At 40.6% G+C, this 15,761-nt stretch overlaps 1 protein-coding gene across 7 annotated transcripts in view; it reads right to left on the bottom strand.

Moving 5' to 3' along the window:
- The window catches only part of LOC140713623 (F-actin-uncapping protein LRRC16A-like), a 328,263-nt gene that overhangs the window by 95,996 nt on the left and 216,506 nt on the right, over window positions 1-15,761 (bottom strand). For all 7 annotated transcript variants that reach the window (XM_073023966.1, XM_073023968.1, XM_073023970.1 and 4 more), the window contains 2 exons: window positions 10,573-10,672; window positions 8,173-8,227 (listed from right to left, as the gene is read on the bottom strand). In XM_073023966.1, the coding sequence (XP_072880067.1) occupies window positions 8,173-8,227; window positions 10,573-10,672 (155 nt within the window). The remainder of the gene's footprint in view (window positions 1-8,172; window positions 8,228-10,572; window positions 10,673-15,761) is intronic.

Below are 15,761 nucleotides of genomic sequence, written 5' to 3'. Positions count from 1 at the left end.
GAATGGTTATCTTCTGGATGCGTCTTTTCCCGCCATTGATATTCAGTGACCTTCTGAACTTTGAGCCATGATAGGCCATGGAGCATTAGTGGCAATGTCACCTTCTTACTTTCTGGAATATACCCTTGAATTTACGTCTCAGACTGCATGCTTTTTAAAAAAATTTCCTCATGACACTGCTTGGAAATTGCGTCTATTTAGAGTCCAATTTTCAGCACACATATTGTGCAACCTGCCCAATTAACTCAAATGTAAAAATGGCCTCCATGCTCGAGATAGTTTACTTAACCCTTTAAAAAGAGTTTATTTTGCACTGGAGGTAATTGTAGGCATCTCCAGCGCCTGGTGCGCCCCTACCATTGGTAGCTGTACCCGTACCCAAACCCAAGGTGTATAACTATGCAGGGCTTGACTGAAGTACTGTACAATTGCAGTTAACTGATTTCTTGCCTAGCTTGCCACCTACTTGAAAGTGTCTTACTTCTGCTTATTATATAACATTACACAATACAAAAATCACTGGGGTAATCAATGCTCCAAAACTGCAAGTCACATAAACTGGAAGTCAGCATTGTTCTCTCCTCCTGACACGGTTGTCCAGCATGCACACCTTTAGCCCGACTACGACCAGCTGTACTGCATTTCAACTGGGAGTATGTCTGTGTGCATGCTGAGCAGCATGACACCTCCGCCATCGAAGGAAAGTCCTCCTCATTCGGTTGCTGCCCTTCGACTTGCCCTGGTGGTCTGAATGCAAAGGGCAAAGCAAACTAATGACCGTTACCATGGTACCGGGCCCTTGTTTGTGGCTTTTGGTCACTCAGCAAGTGGAGATTGGAGGACACCAAGTCCTTTGTTTCTAGCATGATTCAAACTTGGCAATGGGGCACTCAGAACAATAAACCTAATATCAGTGGTAGTCGTTCAAACTTGGTGAAGATGCATGCTCATCTTGATCTGCTGACATCCGAGCTCCAACGGACCGCAAAATGCAACACCACCACCTCCAGTCTTTACTGAGCATGACATGATCAAGATACCCTTGCTTTGCTTTGAGTTTGCAGTTATGGCTGTAGCAGTTAAAAAAAAATTAGACAGGAAATCAAAATCTCAATTCCCGACTGAGCTTCAGATTCTGAATCAGGTTTAATATCACCGGTGTATGTCGTGAAATCTGTTGTTTTGCAGCAGCAGTACAATATACTGCTGTACAACATACTACATAATAATAGGAAAATGTGAATTACATTAAGCATAAATATTGAACAGTTAAATTAAGTAATGAAAAAAAATTAAGTAGTATTCATGGGCTCAATGTTCGTTAAGTGTGCGCCTTCAGGCTCCTGTACCTCTTTCCTGATGGGTGATGGGGTCCTTAATGATGGGTGCCACCTTTCTGAGGGTGAGAAGTTTTAAGGCTGAGATGCATGCATAGAATAGTCAGCAGTTATCTTTCTACCAGAGTTAAAATGTCTAATACCAGGAGAGCAGGCATTTAAGGTGAGAGGAGATGCTGTACGCAGGGCACAGAGAGTGGTGGGTGCTTGGAATGCACTACCTGAGTTGATGGTGGAGACAAATAAGATAAAGGTCTTCAAGAAGCTTCTAGACAGGCACATGAGAGTGCTCAGAATAGAGGGATATGGATATTGTGTAGGCACAAGTGATTAGTTTAGTTGAGAATTTGATCACTAATTTAGTTAGTTCAGCACAACAATGTGGACCAAAGGTGTATTCCTTTGCTGTATTACTCTTTGTTAAAGTCCGTCACATTTAAAAGGTAAGTGGTTCAGCACTTATGGCCTAAACTGCAAGGCTGGGAAATAGGAATAGACTCTATCTTTTTCACCTGAAGTGGACCATAAACTTATGTTTCTATTAATCTGTAATTTATTAAATATCTTCTGTACATGTCAGTACATTGTTAGTTCTGGCAATACTTGTCAGGGTGCTCCAAAATGCCTGACCTACTGTATATGCTTGTTTGGTTGTGTTAGTTGGTACCTTTGCACTAATTTAAATATTTTGCTTTATGAATAACTATTCCAATGAACAGAATTAGTTTGATAGGTATGCATATTAGGATTTATAGGAGAGACTACTGAATATTCCTCATATGTGTTTTTCATGTCTTGTTCAAAATCAATTAAGATTAAGAATAAACACGTTTAAAACATTCTTAAAAATATTCTGCACATTATTAGAAAATAAGATCATGCAAATAAAGAGACTTGCTCCTGAAAACTTTAATAACAAGTGACTGACAAATTCTCATTCCATGCTGCCTGACCTGCGAGTATTTCCAGCACTCTGTTTCATTAGCTTATTCAGAAACCATTTCATCTCCCAGTTGCCACTCACTTCAACTCTGCTTCACATTCCCATTCGGATAGGTCCATACATGGCCTCCTCTTCTGCCATGATGAGGCCAAACTCAGGTTGGAGGAGCAACACCTCATAAACCATCTGGGTAGTCTCCAGCCCCTTGGCATGAACACTGAATTCTCCAACTTCTGGTAATTCTCTCCCCCTCCCTTCCCACATCCCACCTTCACTCTGCCTCCTCTTCTAGCTGCCTATCACCTCTCTCATGATTCTGCCTTCTTCTACTACCCATAGTGCTTTCCCCTTAGATTCCTTTTTCACCTCTCCTGCCTATCCCCTCCTCCACCCCTTGACCTTTCCTCTGATTGGTTTTCCACCCTCCTCCCACCTCCTTTATGGGGCCCCTACCCCCTCCTTCTTCAGTCCTGACAAAGGGTCTCGGCCCGAAACGTTGACTGCTCATTTCAACAGATGCTGCCCGACCTGGTGAGTTCATCCAGCTTTTTGTATGTGTTGATTTCATAGTGCCTGCTCTCCACGTTATCAACTATTGGTTCTTTTAAGGTTACTACAGAAGTTGTGCTTTTGATATGGATGAACACACTATGAAAAACTATATGTTGTAGAAATTCAGATTCATTTATCGTATGTCACATGTACATCAAAACACACAGCGAAATGCATCATTTCCATTAACAGCCAACACAACCAAGGGGACAATCCACAGTGTTGCCAGACATTCCAGCACCAACATAGCATGCCAATAATGCTCAGCAGAACCAAACAGAACACGACAAATGCCGAAACAACATCAATAAAGCCCCTTTCCTCCCTCCCACGCACCCACACAGACGTTCCTCCAAAACCATCAGGCTTCAACTTCTGATCGAGCTATTGGCATGAAACCTTTGACTAGGCGATGGCAGAACCGCAGAATCCAGACTGGAACTCCAGGCTCACCGACACAGTGGCCCTCGTACCTCCGGTGGATTCCGTGACCCACAGACCCTGATCAGGCCGACATTCACAGATGTCCTTTGTCACAGTCCACGTGCTGACTTCCAAACTCAGAGTGAAGGTATAGACTCCAGATGTCCTTCATTATCTGCCCACATTGTGGGCCTTTGAGCTTGGAGTGATGAACAATGCACCACTTTCGTGCTTTGTTCTCACGTATTTCTGCCAAATATTCTGCAACTTGGAATATTCAGCATCCAGTTGTACCTTACTTATTTCAGTTATAGTCATTCCTGGTTCTAAATTTACCACTTTATTTGGTCTCTGTATATGCTGTGGACATATGATTTACTAAAAGAGGTCACCTGAAGGCATCACAATGAATTTTATGGGGGTAATGTTGGTAAGCATAACCACCAACTGTGTGCCCTCTCCCAGCACAACATACCCATGCACTGAGTTAACGTAGTAATCCATTGTGCAGAAGATTTTAAAAACTACCAGAATACTACCAGACTCAAGGACAGCTTCGACCTCACTGTTATCAAACTCTTGAATGGGCCCCTCAATGCAAAAATGAACTTTTGATCGCCCAATCTACTTCATTGTAGCCCTTAGAACTCACTTGTCGACCTGCACTACATTTTTCTGTGCAGCTATTACATCACATTCAGCATTATGTTTTTCTTTCTCACAATCAGAATCAAGTTTATATCACTGGCTACGTAGTGAAATTTGTTAACCTTGCAGTAGGAATACAAAGTAGTGTATAATAATAGAGAAAAAAACTGAATTACAGCAAGTATATACAGTGCTTATAAAAAGTATTCCCCCACTCCCCTGAAGGATTTATTGCTTTACAGCATTAAATCACAGTGAATTTGGCTTTTTTGACACTAATCAACATAAAATATTCTTTCATGTCAAAGTGAAAACAAATTTCTACAAATTGGTCTAAATTTATTACAATTATTAAATACAATAATTGATTGCATAATTACTCAGCCCCTTAATGTCAGTATTTAGTAGATGCACCTTTGACAATAATTACAACCGTGAGTCTATGTGGCTCTGTCTCTATCAGCTTTGCACACCTCAACACTGCAAATTGATACCGACTCTCCGGCAATTACAACTTCCCGATACCGGTGTATTTTTACTACAATCAATTGAAACACCTTGACTGCACACAGGTGATCTCCATTTAACTAATTATGTGACTCTTAAACCAATTGCTGCACCAGTGATGATTTGCTCATATTAAAGGGGTTGAACATTTATGCAATCAATTATTTTATGTTTTATATTCATGATTAATTTGGATCACTTTGTAGAGATCTGTTTTCACTTTGGTACAAAAGAGTTTTTTTCTGTCGATCAGTGTCAAAAAATTCCAAATTAAATCCACTGTGACTCAATGTTGTGAAACAATAAAACATGAAAACTTCCAAGAGGTAGAGGTGAATACTTTTTATAGGCACTCTATATACAAATAGTTAAATTAAATAACACTCAAAAATAACAATAACAAAAAGTAGTGAGGTAGTGGTCACGGGTTCAATGTCCATTCAAAAATCAGATGGCAGAGGGGAAGAAGCTGTTCCTAAATCACCAAGTGTGTGCCTTCAGGCTCCTGTACCTCCTTTCTGATGGTAACAATGAGAACTGGGTGATGGGTGTCCTTAATGATGGATGCTGCTTTTCTGAGGCATCACTCCTCGAAAACGTCCTGGATACTACAGAGGCTACTGCCCATGATGGAGCTGACTAAGTTCACAACTCTCTGCAGCTTATTTCGATCCCATGCAGTAGCCAGCAACACCACCCCCCCCCCCCCCAATACTAGACGGTGATGCAGCCAGTTAGAATGTTCTCCATGTTACATCTGTAGAAATTTGTGAGTGTCTTCGGTGACACACCAAATCTCCTCAAACTCCTAATGAAATAAAGCCACTATATTACTATACTATACTGTAGGATCATTACTCCCAGAAAATCTCCTTCTTCTCCCATTCATTATGCCCTTTGCCCTGGGGCAATAGGGACTACAAAGAAAGTTCCCCACTTCTGACTCATCCACTATCTCCAATGTAGTCTTCTTCAAAACTTTGGAGTTTGGGTCATGTCACAGAGGTGGAGTGGAGGGGTGGAAGTGGGTGCATCTTAGAATTCAGAACTACTGGTAGCAGACAGAGCCACAATGATTGAACAAAATATTGACACTATGCTTTTTAAGAAGTTTCTAAATCATTATACTACACGCCATTTAAAAAATCCAGTAGAATGCTAATTATCTTAGCTTAGAACTATGAAAAAAAATCAAATTGCATGCTCCTTGAATGTTTGAATCGGAGTGCCCACTGCAAACAATTTACGTTGAACTCTATCCAATTTACTTAATGGCACCTGGTCACATTACCAAGGTAACAATACTTAACAGAATTTCTCCTGCCAGTAATGAAATGAAACCTCTGAAAATTAACGTGGATGTACTATTCTATTTCTTGTGCATTTGTTAACCAGATATTCACTTAAGCCACAGCTGTGAATTTAAGTTCACACACCTATTTCTCTGAAATGCCAAAGCTCAGTTAATTACAAACCACTCTAGTTTTACATCAAACCTAAAAAAACCAATTATCACTGCTTTGTTCATGCTTTTATACTTAAATATTGTCCTCTCTCAACCCTCTTGCATTCAATCTCAAACTGTTTCAAATTCCAGAGTCACTTTGGATTCCTCATCACAACAGTGGAGGCGGCCATGGGTGGACATATCGGAGTGGGAATGGGAAGTGGAATTAATGGCCACTGGGAGATCCCGTTTCTTCTGTCAGACAGCGCATAGCTGCTCGGTGAAGCAGTCCCCCTATCTTCGTCGGGTCTCACCAATGTACAGGAGGCCACACCGGGAGCACTGGACACAGTAAATGACCCCAAGAGACTCACAGGTGAAGTGTTGCCTCACCTGGAAGGAGTGTTTAGGGCTCTGGATGGTAGTGAGGGAGGAGGTGTAGGGGCAGGTGTAGCACTTGTTCCACTTGCAAAGGTAAATGCTAGGAGGGAGATCAGTGGGGAGGGACAAATGGACAAGGGAGTCGTGCAGGTGCTTGGTTCAAATATTGACATCGGTACCTCTCAATCTACACATCCTAGTGGACATTCATGGTTACTACACCAAGGGATTTCCAAATGTTCTCATTTTGTAAGTGACAATTTTTTAGTTCCAAATCATTTTGATTTAAAGAAAAAGTAATGAATTTTGGCTTAGATGACTTTATCCAGATTCCCTTTCTTCCTCCCTCACTATTTCATGCTCTTTATGTTAAGAATGCTGTGCAGACAACACAATTGTTAATGGTGCTCATTTTAATTGGTTAAACTTTCAACGGGATCTCTCCTATCCACATCGCGCTGCTGGTGGCAAGATCCACTGCCTCAGCTTCCATCTTGTACTAATCTGCACCTCCAGCTATCAGATCCAAGCATTCTGGCCTTAAATGGCCAAGAAATTAAACACTCTCAGCTCCTCCGCTGCTACTGAGCTCCGTGCCTATGAATTCATAAAGAAGCAGTTCATACCTTCCTCTGTGCCCAGTATTAGTTAAGGGCGATTTATAAATTAGGGAGGATAGTGCTCTCCTTTTTATTCAGCAAAGTGAGTTTGAAAATTGATTTTTCTTTCCCCAAGAGAGGAATTGCAATTAGATTCACTTCAGGGTCAAATTATATCACTGTGGAAAATCCAATGGTTACTTCCAGGGCAGATTCGCCCACGAGTGCTCCATGTCAATAATACTGAGGTGCTACTATTCTCTGTGCCACGCTCTCTCGGCGGGGAAAAACTGTCCCATGTTCAATCGTCACTGAGCACTCCTGGGACAACTGCTGCCAGTCAGTCCCACACAAACCTGGCACTGATCACCCCCTTACCACCAATCCAGCACCCCAATACCCCAACCAAAAGCATCAGACTGGTTTGGGTTAATACCCCACAAACAAGACAAAGGTCACCAGCAACTCCTGCCTGACCTGGCCAACTGGCTGTAGCCCATGAACCTGGCCAACATCACCCCAAGTTCCCGATCATTATTGCCAATGAGGCTGATGGAGACACAGGTTAGTTTAACATAAATCTAAGGACAATCCAAAAAGAAAATAGAATCTGAAATTGGCCTCTAAGAGAGAAAGGCTGTAACTGAAAACATAACGCTCTTTCATAGTCGGGAAGAAAACCTGGATTCTGCATTTTGTACCTCTGTGATATATGCAGGTTAATATTTATTGCCAGGGATAACTTATCAGTCAACAGACCATACTTCATTATATTAGAGCACTAACCTCAGTCTCATTACATTCTAATTAATTTTCAAAACAATAATGAGATAACCATCAAGAACAAAAATATGGGACTTTTAGGAAACTACTGGTAACCGCTCAGGCACTGCAAGAAAGATTTCAGCTTGTGCAACTTGTTTATGACGTTATATTAGAAAGATACGTCTTCAGATGAAATCAGGAGGTTACCTTCCCATCTGATGGAGCATTGTTGATGATGCCGGCATTTGTTGCTCATTTCTCACTGCCCCGACATGGAGTCAATCTTAACACTGGGCCTGGAGTTGCATAGAAGCCAGGCAGGATAACTGGCAGATCTCTTCCCTGGAAAGTTGACAGTGAACCAGATACATTCTTCCAGCACTCTGGTAGGTTTTCCGATACCACCTGTACTTAGTAAAGTCCAGACCTACAAAACTCTCTCTGATATTTCAGTCCCCTTTCTGATAAAAATGCACTGTTTCTCTCTATTTCCAGCATTCTTACCTGTTATATAAATTAGATTACTGTGCTACTGGACCCTAAATCAAACATCAGTACTTAAAGACTTACTGATTCTTCATCCTGAATCATTTGTACAATATTATCAAGCACAGGTCCGAGATTCCTGAAAAACAAACATCCTTCTGTGAGGAGCTATTAGCATCAGAGTTTGAATACATCATGTTTACCATACCAGAGTTTGTAGTCAGCATCTATTTTAATATTTTCTCTACTCCCCTATTCTTTATGCTGAGGGAACCAACTATAGCACTGGATACGTTTCCTTGTCAGTGATGTGTGCGGGGTTTACGGAAAAGTGGCCTTTATTGTAAGCAACACACCAAAATGCTGGAGAGACTCAGAAGGCCAGGCAGCATCTGTCGACGATTCAGGCCGAGACCCTTCATCAGGACTGAAAATAGAGGTTAGAAGTCAGAGTGAGAGGTAGGGGGAGGAGAGGAAGAGGTTCAAATTAGTAGATGATAGGTGAAACCAGGGAGGGGAGGGGTTAAGTAAAGAGCTGGGAAGTCGATTGGTGAAAGAGATAAGAGGCTGGAGAAGGGGGAATTTGATAGGAGAGGACAGAAGGCCGTGGGAGAAAAGGGAAGGGGGAGGAGGACCAGAGATGTGGCTTCATCGCAGCAATAGAGCCATGAACTGACATGTTAGAATGGGAATAGGGAATAGAATTGAAATGGGTGGCCACCGGGTGATGACATTTTTTCCAGTAGGCAGAGCGTAGGCGCTTGGCGAAGCAGTCTCCCAATCTCCATCGGGACTCACTGATATACAGAACCCAACGCTAGGAGCACTGGATACAGTAGATGACCCTAACAGACTCACAGGTGAAGAGTCACCTCCCCTAGTAGGACCGTTTGGGACCCTGAGTGGTAGCTCGGGAGCTGGTATGGCACTTGTTCACTTGCAAGTGTAAGTACCAGGAAGGAGATCAGTGGGGAGGTATGATGGACAAGGGAGTCCCTACAGAAAGCAGAAAGTGAAGGAAAGGGAAAGATGTGGTTGGTGGTGGGATCCCGTTGGAGATGGCAGAAGTTACGGAGAATCATGTGCTGGATGCGTAGTGCCCTGACATCTCCGTGTCCAGCACGATTCTCTGTAAGCCTCCGCACATTGCTCCTACTATGTAAGTGAGTGATAGATCTGGGAAAGTTAATGGGAACTTGAGGAGAATAAAATGAGATGAAAGTAGGATTATGTAAATGGGTGGTTGGTGGGTATGTAAATAGGTGGTTGGTGGTCGTGCAAACCATTGGGCCATACAGTAGGTTAATGTTACTGTGGTCTATGACTTTAAAATACTAAAAAAACCTGCAACAGTACAGGATTTCAACAACCCAAATATAAACTTGGAAAATAATATGTTATAGGGTGCATAAAAGTTGCAGAATTCTTGAAATGCATTAAATAGAATTTTTATTATTAGTAGGTAGCAGAGCCTTCAAAATAGCAAATGAGTGGAAAGCTAGTGGAAAAAGATTGAGAAACAGCGATCATGATTCTTTAAATCATGCATAATTCAGAATCAGGTTTATTATCACTAACATATACTGTGAAATTTCTTGTTTTGCGACTGCAAAACATAAAAAATAAGATCCTGAAGGAACTGGAGAAAGGTGGATCATGAATATAAAAGGGGAAGACCATTTCACCTGGTTGAGATGTGATTTAACAAAACTGGTTTGGAATAAATCTAGCTGAAGGTAAATTGGAGTTAAAGCAGTAGAGGTACTAGAGGAGATGGTGACTTTTTAGATCAAATACAAACCCGAAAGAAGGCAATTCCAAATTTAATTCCCCATGAATATTAAGGAAAATAAACACGGGAATAGGAATAAGCCAAAATAAAATGACAAATAGCAAGTGCCTGGGAAGAAACAGAGCATAGGACAGAAAGTGTTAGGGTAAAAAGTAAGAGGGAAATAGGAAGCAAAGAGGGTACACAACAAAAAATTCACAAGTAAAATCAAGGATATTCCTAAAGTGTTTCTAAGTATTGGGATAAAAATAATGTAGGAAAAGTAGGTCTTATTAGAGTACTAAATAATAACAGAGTGCGTGTGTGCGTGTGTGTGTGTGTGTATATGAGTGACAGTGAGTGAGAGAGAGAGCGAGAGAGACCGCGCGAGAGAGAGTGAGATAGAGATGGGGGTGATGGGACAGGGTAGGAGAATAATTAAGCATTCTTTAAAGTGGCAGGCCAAATTGACAAATAAAATTGATCTTATAATCTGATAGTGAATGAACAGAGTTCTACTGGACATATTAATAACTTAGATTTGAATTCAGAGTGTCATATTTATGACGTCTGACAGACTAAAATCACACATGAACTATTGCTGTAGCAGACCAAAGTATCCATCACATATACCAAGTTGACTTATTTAAAATCAGGACACCATTTATTAGGTTGCTTTCTAAATTAGATGTTGATCTATAAAATTTACTTACTTGGACTTTATGTTGTTGAAGTTTTTGCCCAAGGCTAGATGGCGAATAGATCTGTTCTTGCTCATCCACACTACAAGTGTGGCAAGGTCAGAGTCTAAACCTGTACAAAACAAGATTTATAAACTGTAAATATTAAAATTCAGCATTCTAGATGCAAACTACATCATTTTCAAGGCAAGTACTGCATGGTAGTCACCTATCATCCAATCAATTGTGTGTGTTGAGGAGAAAATGTGCCTAAACAAAAGGATTGACAGGTCCAGGGGCTCTGTATGGGAGGGAGGCAAGAAAAATACAACAGTGCATTTTTACTTATTGTGTGACAGTATGGAGTAGCCTGTACTGAGGAGGTTGCTTGGCAAGGAAAGCAGACTACACAGCCACCACAGCAAAGAGGTGCTGCCAGAACACAATGGCAATGGCATGCTGGTGCTGGCTTCTCTCCGAGTGAAGTCGACTTGTCTCTGCTGCCCAGCAATCGTCTGAACTACAGCCAAATAAATATTTTCCTTACAGTAGTGAGGATGGCCAATGTGCACACTGAAAGCTCCCATGAACCAATGGAACAGGACAGCTGACCCACATTCTGTCCGGTATTTACTACCAGTGGATCAGATCAGCTGGCTGATGGTTGACAAGTGAACATTAGCTCAAATGTGGGACAAGTCAATAAGTTTCAATAGGTACATTTAATGTACATAACATCCATCTTGAAATTCTTTTTCTTCACAAACATCCACTAAAACAGAGGAGTGCCCCAAAGAATGAATGACAGTTAAATGTTAGAACTCCAAAGCTTCCCCTCCCACACACAAGCGGCAACAAGGCAACAACCCCCCAGCAAAAAAGCATCAGCAACCTCCACTGAGCACTCAAGAGTGCAGCAAAGCATCAATAAAGACAGACTTGCAGTACCCCAAAGACTACTCATTCACCCTGTAATTTGACATACCACAGGCTCTCCCTCTCCCTAATAAGGGTGTCCCAGTTTCACAGCGAGAGGGGAGACGCAACAAACAACTCGCTGATTTACAATGTTAGAAGTCTGTTGCGTCACTTTTTCCGAGTATTGCACCCAGATAGTCGGCACCAGAAAGGCACAGCTCTCCAGACACGCAACTCCTGGCAGCTAACTCACTGCTCCCAATCTTCCACGTTCTCTCCTACTTTAATTCAAATAGTGGCACCCCTTCAATCCAGTCGAAAGGGCAGATGGGGCTGCTAGACTCAGCAGCACTCCTCCACAACCCTGGGATGATGGCCCAAGTCCCCAGAATTCTTTCTCTCTCTCTCTCACACACACACACACACACACACAGTGTTGGGGGTTTGGATACACAAACATGACAGGGGCATTTAAGAGGCTTTTTTGATACACACATGACTGCAGAAAATAGAAGGATACGGGCATTGTGCGGGCAGATAATATCAGTTTAGTTGGGCACTTGATTACTGATTTAATTAGTGCAGCACAATATTATGGGCCAAATGGCCTGTCTCTGCTGTGTTCTACGTTACCCCGGACATGGGTTATGGAATAGGGACTATTTTCAAGGAATATGGGGTTTGACTATACTAGGTTTTTGATCTTACACCATGTACACAAGAATATTTTTTTAAAAAGAGCAGGAGAAGGCCATTTTGCCCATCAAAATCATGATAAAATCCCCAGTAAAATCATTGCTAAGTAATTTAATCATCTAAATTTTATTCAAAAGTGGATGACCTCTCTGTGGATGACCCAACATTGTACTTCATAAGCCAAACCCTTGTCAACTCAATCTCTCTGCATCCCCTGCACAACTTGCTTTTCCACTCATTCATCAGCAAGTTTAGATATGCTGCACTTGGTCCCCTCTTCTAAATTGTTAATGCATATTGTGAATAGTTGTGAGCCCAGCATGGACCCCTCCAGCAACCTGCTCATCACTGACTGCCAACTAGAGAAACACCTATTTATCCCAATCCTCTGTCTTTTATTGATTAACAAATCCTCTGTCCATTGCCTCCAACTCTGTGCATTCTTATCTAATGGATTAATTATAGGCACCTTATTGAATGTCTTCTAGAAATCCAAGTGCACAATGTCCACCTGTTCCCCTCTGTCTTCTATGCTCATTACATCCTTAGAGACCTGCCCTTCATGAATCCATGCCAAGTCTGTCTGATGGAACCATATTTATCCAGATGTTTTGCTATTTCATCCTTACTGATAACTTCAAGCATTTTCTCAACTATGGACGTTAAGCTGCCTGACCTCAGTGGCATGACTGTCACAGTTTTCCAGTCTGCTTGGACCTGCTCAGAGCCTAGAGAAATTTGGTACATTATCAGAAACCCGTCTACAATAACCTCATACAAATTCCACTAAATACATTGCACAAGTTCAAATACACCTCATTTACTACGATTAATTTATATAACCACTGTTCAATTTGTCCAGTATAACCTGGTTTTAGTAATTGCCAGCAAGTCGATCAGCAGGTTACTTACTAAATGTTCACAAGTATGTGACCTATCTTTTCTCAGATTTTTCATACTCCTGATATCATTTACCTTCTCATGGTTTATCAATCATTTATAAACAAGAATGCATTGTTCACCATTCTTAGTGCTTTAGTGCAATTCTCTGTTAGAATAAAATCTGAAAAATTCTGACAGCAACTCCACTATTTCATCATTAATTTGTCTCGGTATGCTTGAACTATCTTGGATCAGCTACTCTGTATGAATTACATTAATAAATGCAGCATTAAATCTTCAAAGTGGCACATCAATGGCATTTAAACAGAGCTTCCAGTTCAATAAAAATATACGTGTAGCTCATTTCTACTGTGGCAATAAAATAATAGCAGCTTGGGTCAGGAGTGCTCAATATCATTCTGTTAACATTTAGAGAGGTACTAGTGCAACACAAAGTCACAGTTGCTTTTAAAATTGTGTCATAGCTGGCTCCAGCACCTCCTGATATCTATGGGAAGGATGGTAAATACCAGACAAAGGAGAAGAATGGACTATCGCACAGTGGTGGAAACCACAGTACATGCTGCCTCTGACAGTAAGACAATGATGTTTCTTAACTGTACTTTTCGAAAAGTTTTTCAATCTGTACTTTACAATTATTCAGTGGGAGCTCAGCAAAAAGATAAATCATCTATGCTTCATGCTTACCAAGCCTTCCAAGGTCAGAGGGAGACCACTTATGATTTGCTGGAACTGGACAAATAAGTGACAATTCAACATTGCAATGTCGCTAGCGTAACAGTTAGTTTGATGCTATTACAGCTCAGATGTCAGAGTTCAATCCCGGTGTCCTCCCCATGAATGCCTGGGTTTACTCCAGGAGCTCTGGATTCCTCCCATAGTCCAAAGACATACCAGTTAGCACCTTACTCAGTCACTGTAAATTGTTCCATGATTAGACTAGGGTTAAAATCAGTGGGTCTGAGACTCTTCTGGGCAGCTCATGGAGTAAGAAGCTTGTTGGCTCTTCTCTAGCCTTTTACAACCTACTTTCCACTGCTACTTTTGTTTAAACTTTGAAGATTCTCTACTTTTAGTGAAGGATTTTTGATTTAATTACGATGGCTGGAATCTGAACTGGAAAGGAATTAAGACACGGCAAAATTGTTTCTGAAACTGAACAAACTGAATTTACAAGGGAGGTAGAAGAAACCTATACTCCTGAAAGAATGTTCTTATTGATGCAAGATACTAATATCAAAATTGGAATGGTGGATTCTAAAATTGATAAACTGATAAATGGATAAACTAATGAAAAGCTTGAAAAAACTGTATCTGCCATCCAAGAATCTTTAAGGAATCTAGAATCTCAGTATCAAACACTTAAAATGGATACTAATAAAATCGGAAGACAACAAGGTCTTTAATGATCACTTTAATCATCAAGTGATTAAAGAGCAGGAGTTAAAGTTTTCTACTATGGAAAAGAAAATTGCTGAGGTTTCATTGGAACTATCAGGAATTAAGAAGAAAATGATCGATCTGGAAAGTAGAAGTCGAAGGATGAATTTACGTATACTGGGTTTGCCTGAAAATATGGAAAACGGTAAGCCGTTAAAGTTATTCACGAGTATGTTATACTCACTTCTTAGTGAGATACTTGAAACCTCTCCGTTAATAGACAGGGTGCACCGAATTCCCTGCAACAAGCCATCGGTTGAGATGAAACCACGAGCAGTGATTCTGTGTCTACATTATTTTGCTACTAAAGAAGCAATTCTTCGAGATGCCAGGAAGTGGGGGAAATTAACTTACAACGATGTGGAGTTTTATATAGTTGAAGATTTTGCCCCTGAAGTTTATGCAGAAAGAATTAAATATTGAGAAGTGATGGCAGAATTGTGTAGGAAAAATCTTCACCCATCGTTGCGCTATCCTACCATTTGATAATTTTTCTGCCTAACGCTCATCCTAAACGCTCTGATTCTCCGGAGGAAGCTAGGAAGTTTCTCAACGCGTTTAAGTCAATCGCGTAAGCAACTCCTCCAGTATTGTTCTGCAAGCAACTTCAACATTTAATCCTTAGCTGACAATCATATGTAGTTGAATCATTTAAAGTTTAATCTACGTTCTACGTTTGTATAGTCATCGCTTTGATTCTTGTTTTTTTAAGACTTGCATGAATTTAACATAAGTCGCAACATATTATTGGCTTGAATCTTTTTTTCATCTGAATATATGATCAATTTTTATTTAATGAATTTAAGATGATCGCTGTTAATTATGTGCTAGCAATTCGATCTTTAGCTGAGAGTCGTTTACAGCTCAATTGTTGAAAGTTTAATTTACGTTATTTGTTGTTCCAGACATCGTCTGGCAGTTTTATTTTTTTTCCTTCTGCTTTCTTTTAGGATCTGTAAGAGTTTAATATTAGTCGTATCATATTACTTGATTAGATTTTTCTTTTTTGAATATATGATCAAGGTTAATTAAATGAATTTAAGATGGCCTCTATTAACTACGTTTTAACCTCTGTTAGACATAATATTATAATACTTGGAATTTTTTGATCTTTTTCTACACATCTGATGTTGTGTCTCGACTCAGTGGTGTTAGTATATATTTTTTTTTTAAAAGAGTCTGCCTATTAGAGACAAGGGTTTAGGGGGTGTAGTTAGAATGCTATCTGCCTGTTGGATGTTTTTTTTTCTGGCTTTGGGGGAGGG

This window comes from Hemitrygon akajei, chromosome 20 (genome assembly GCF_048418815.1).
Source record: "Hemitrygon akajei chromosome 20, sHemAka1.3, whole genome shotgun sequence".
Classification (NCBI taxonomy): Eukaryota; Metazoa; Chordata; class Chondrichthyes; order Myliobatiformes; family Dasyatidae; genus Hemitrygon; species Hemitrygon akajei.
Note: the sequence above shows the minus strand (reverse complement) of the source record. Positions and strands in the feature narration are given on the sequence as shown.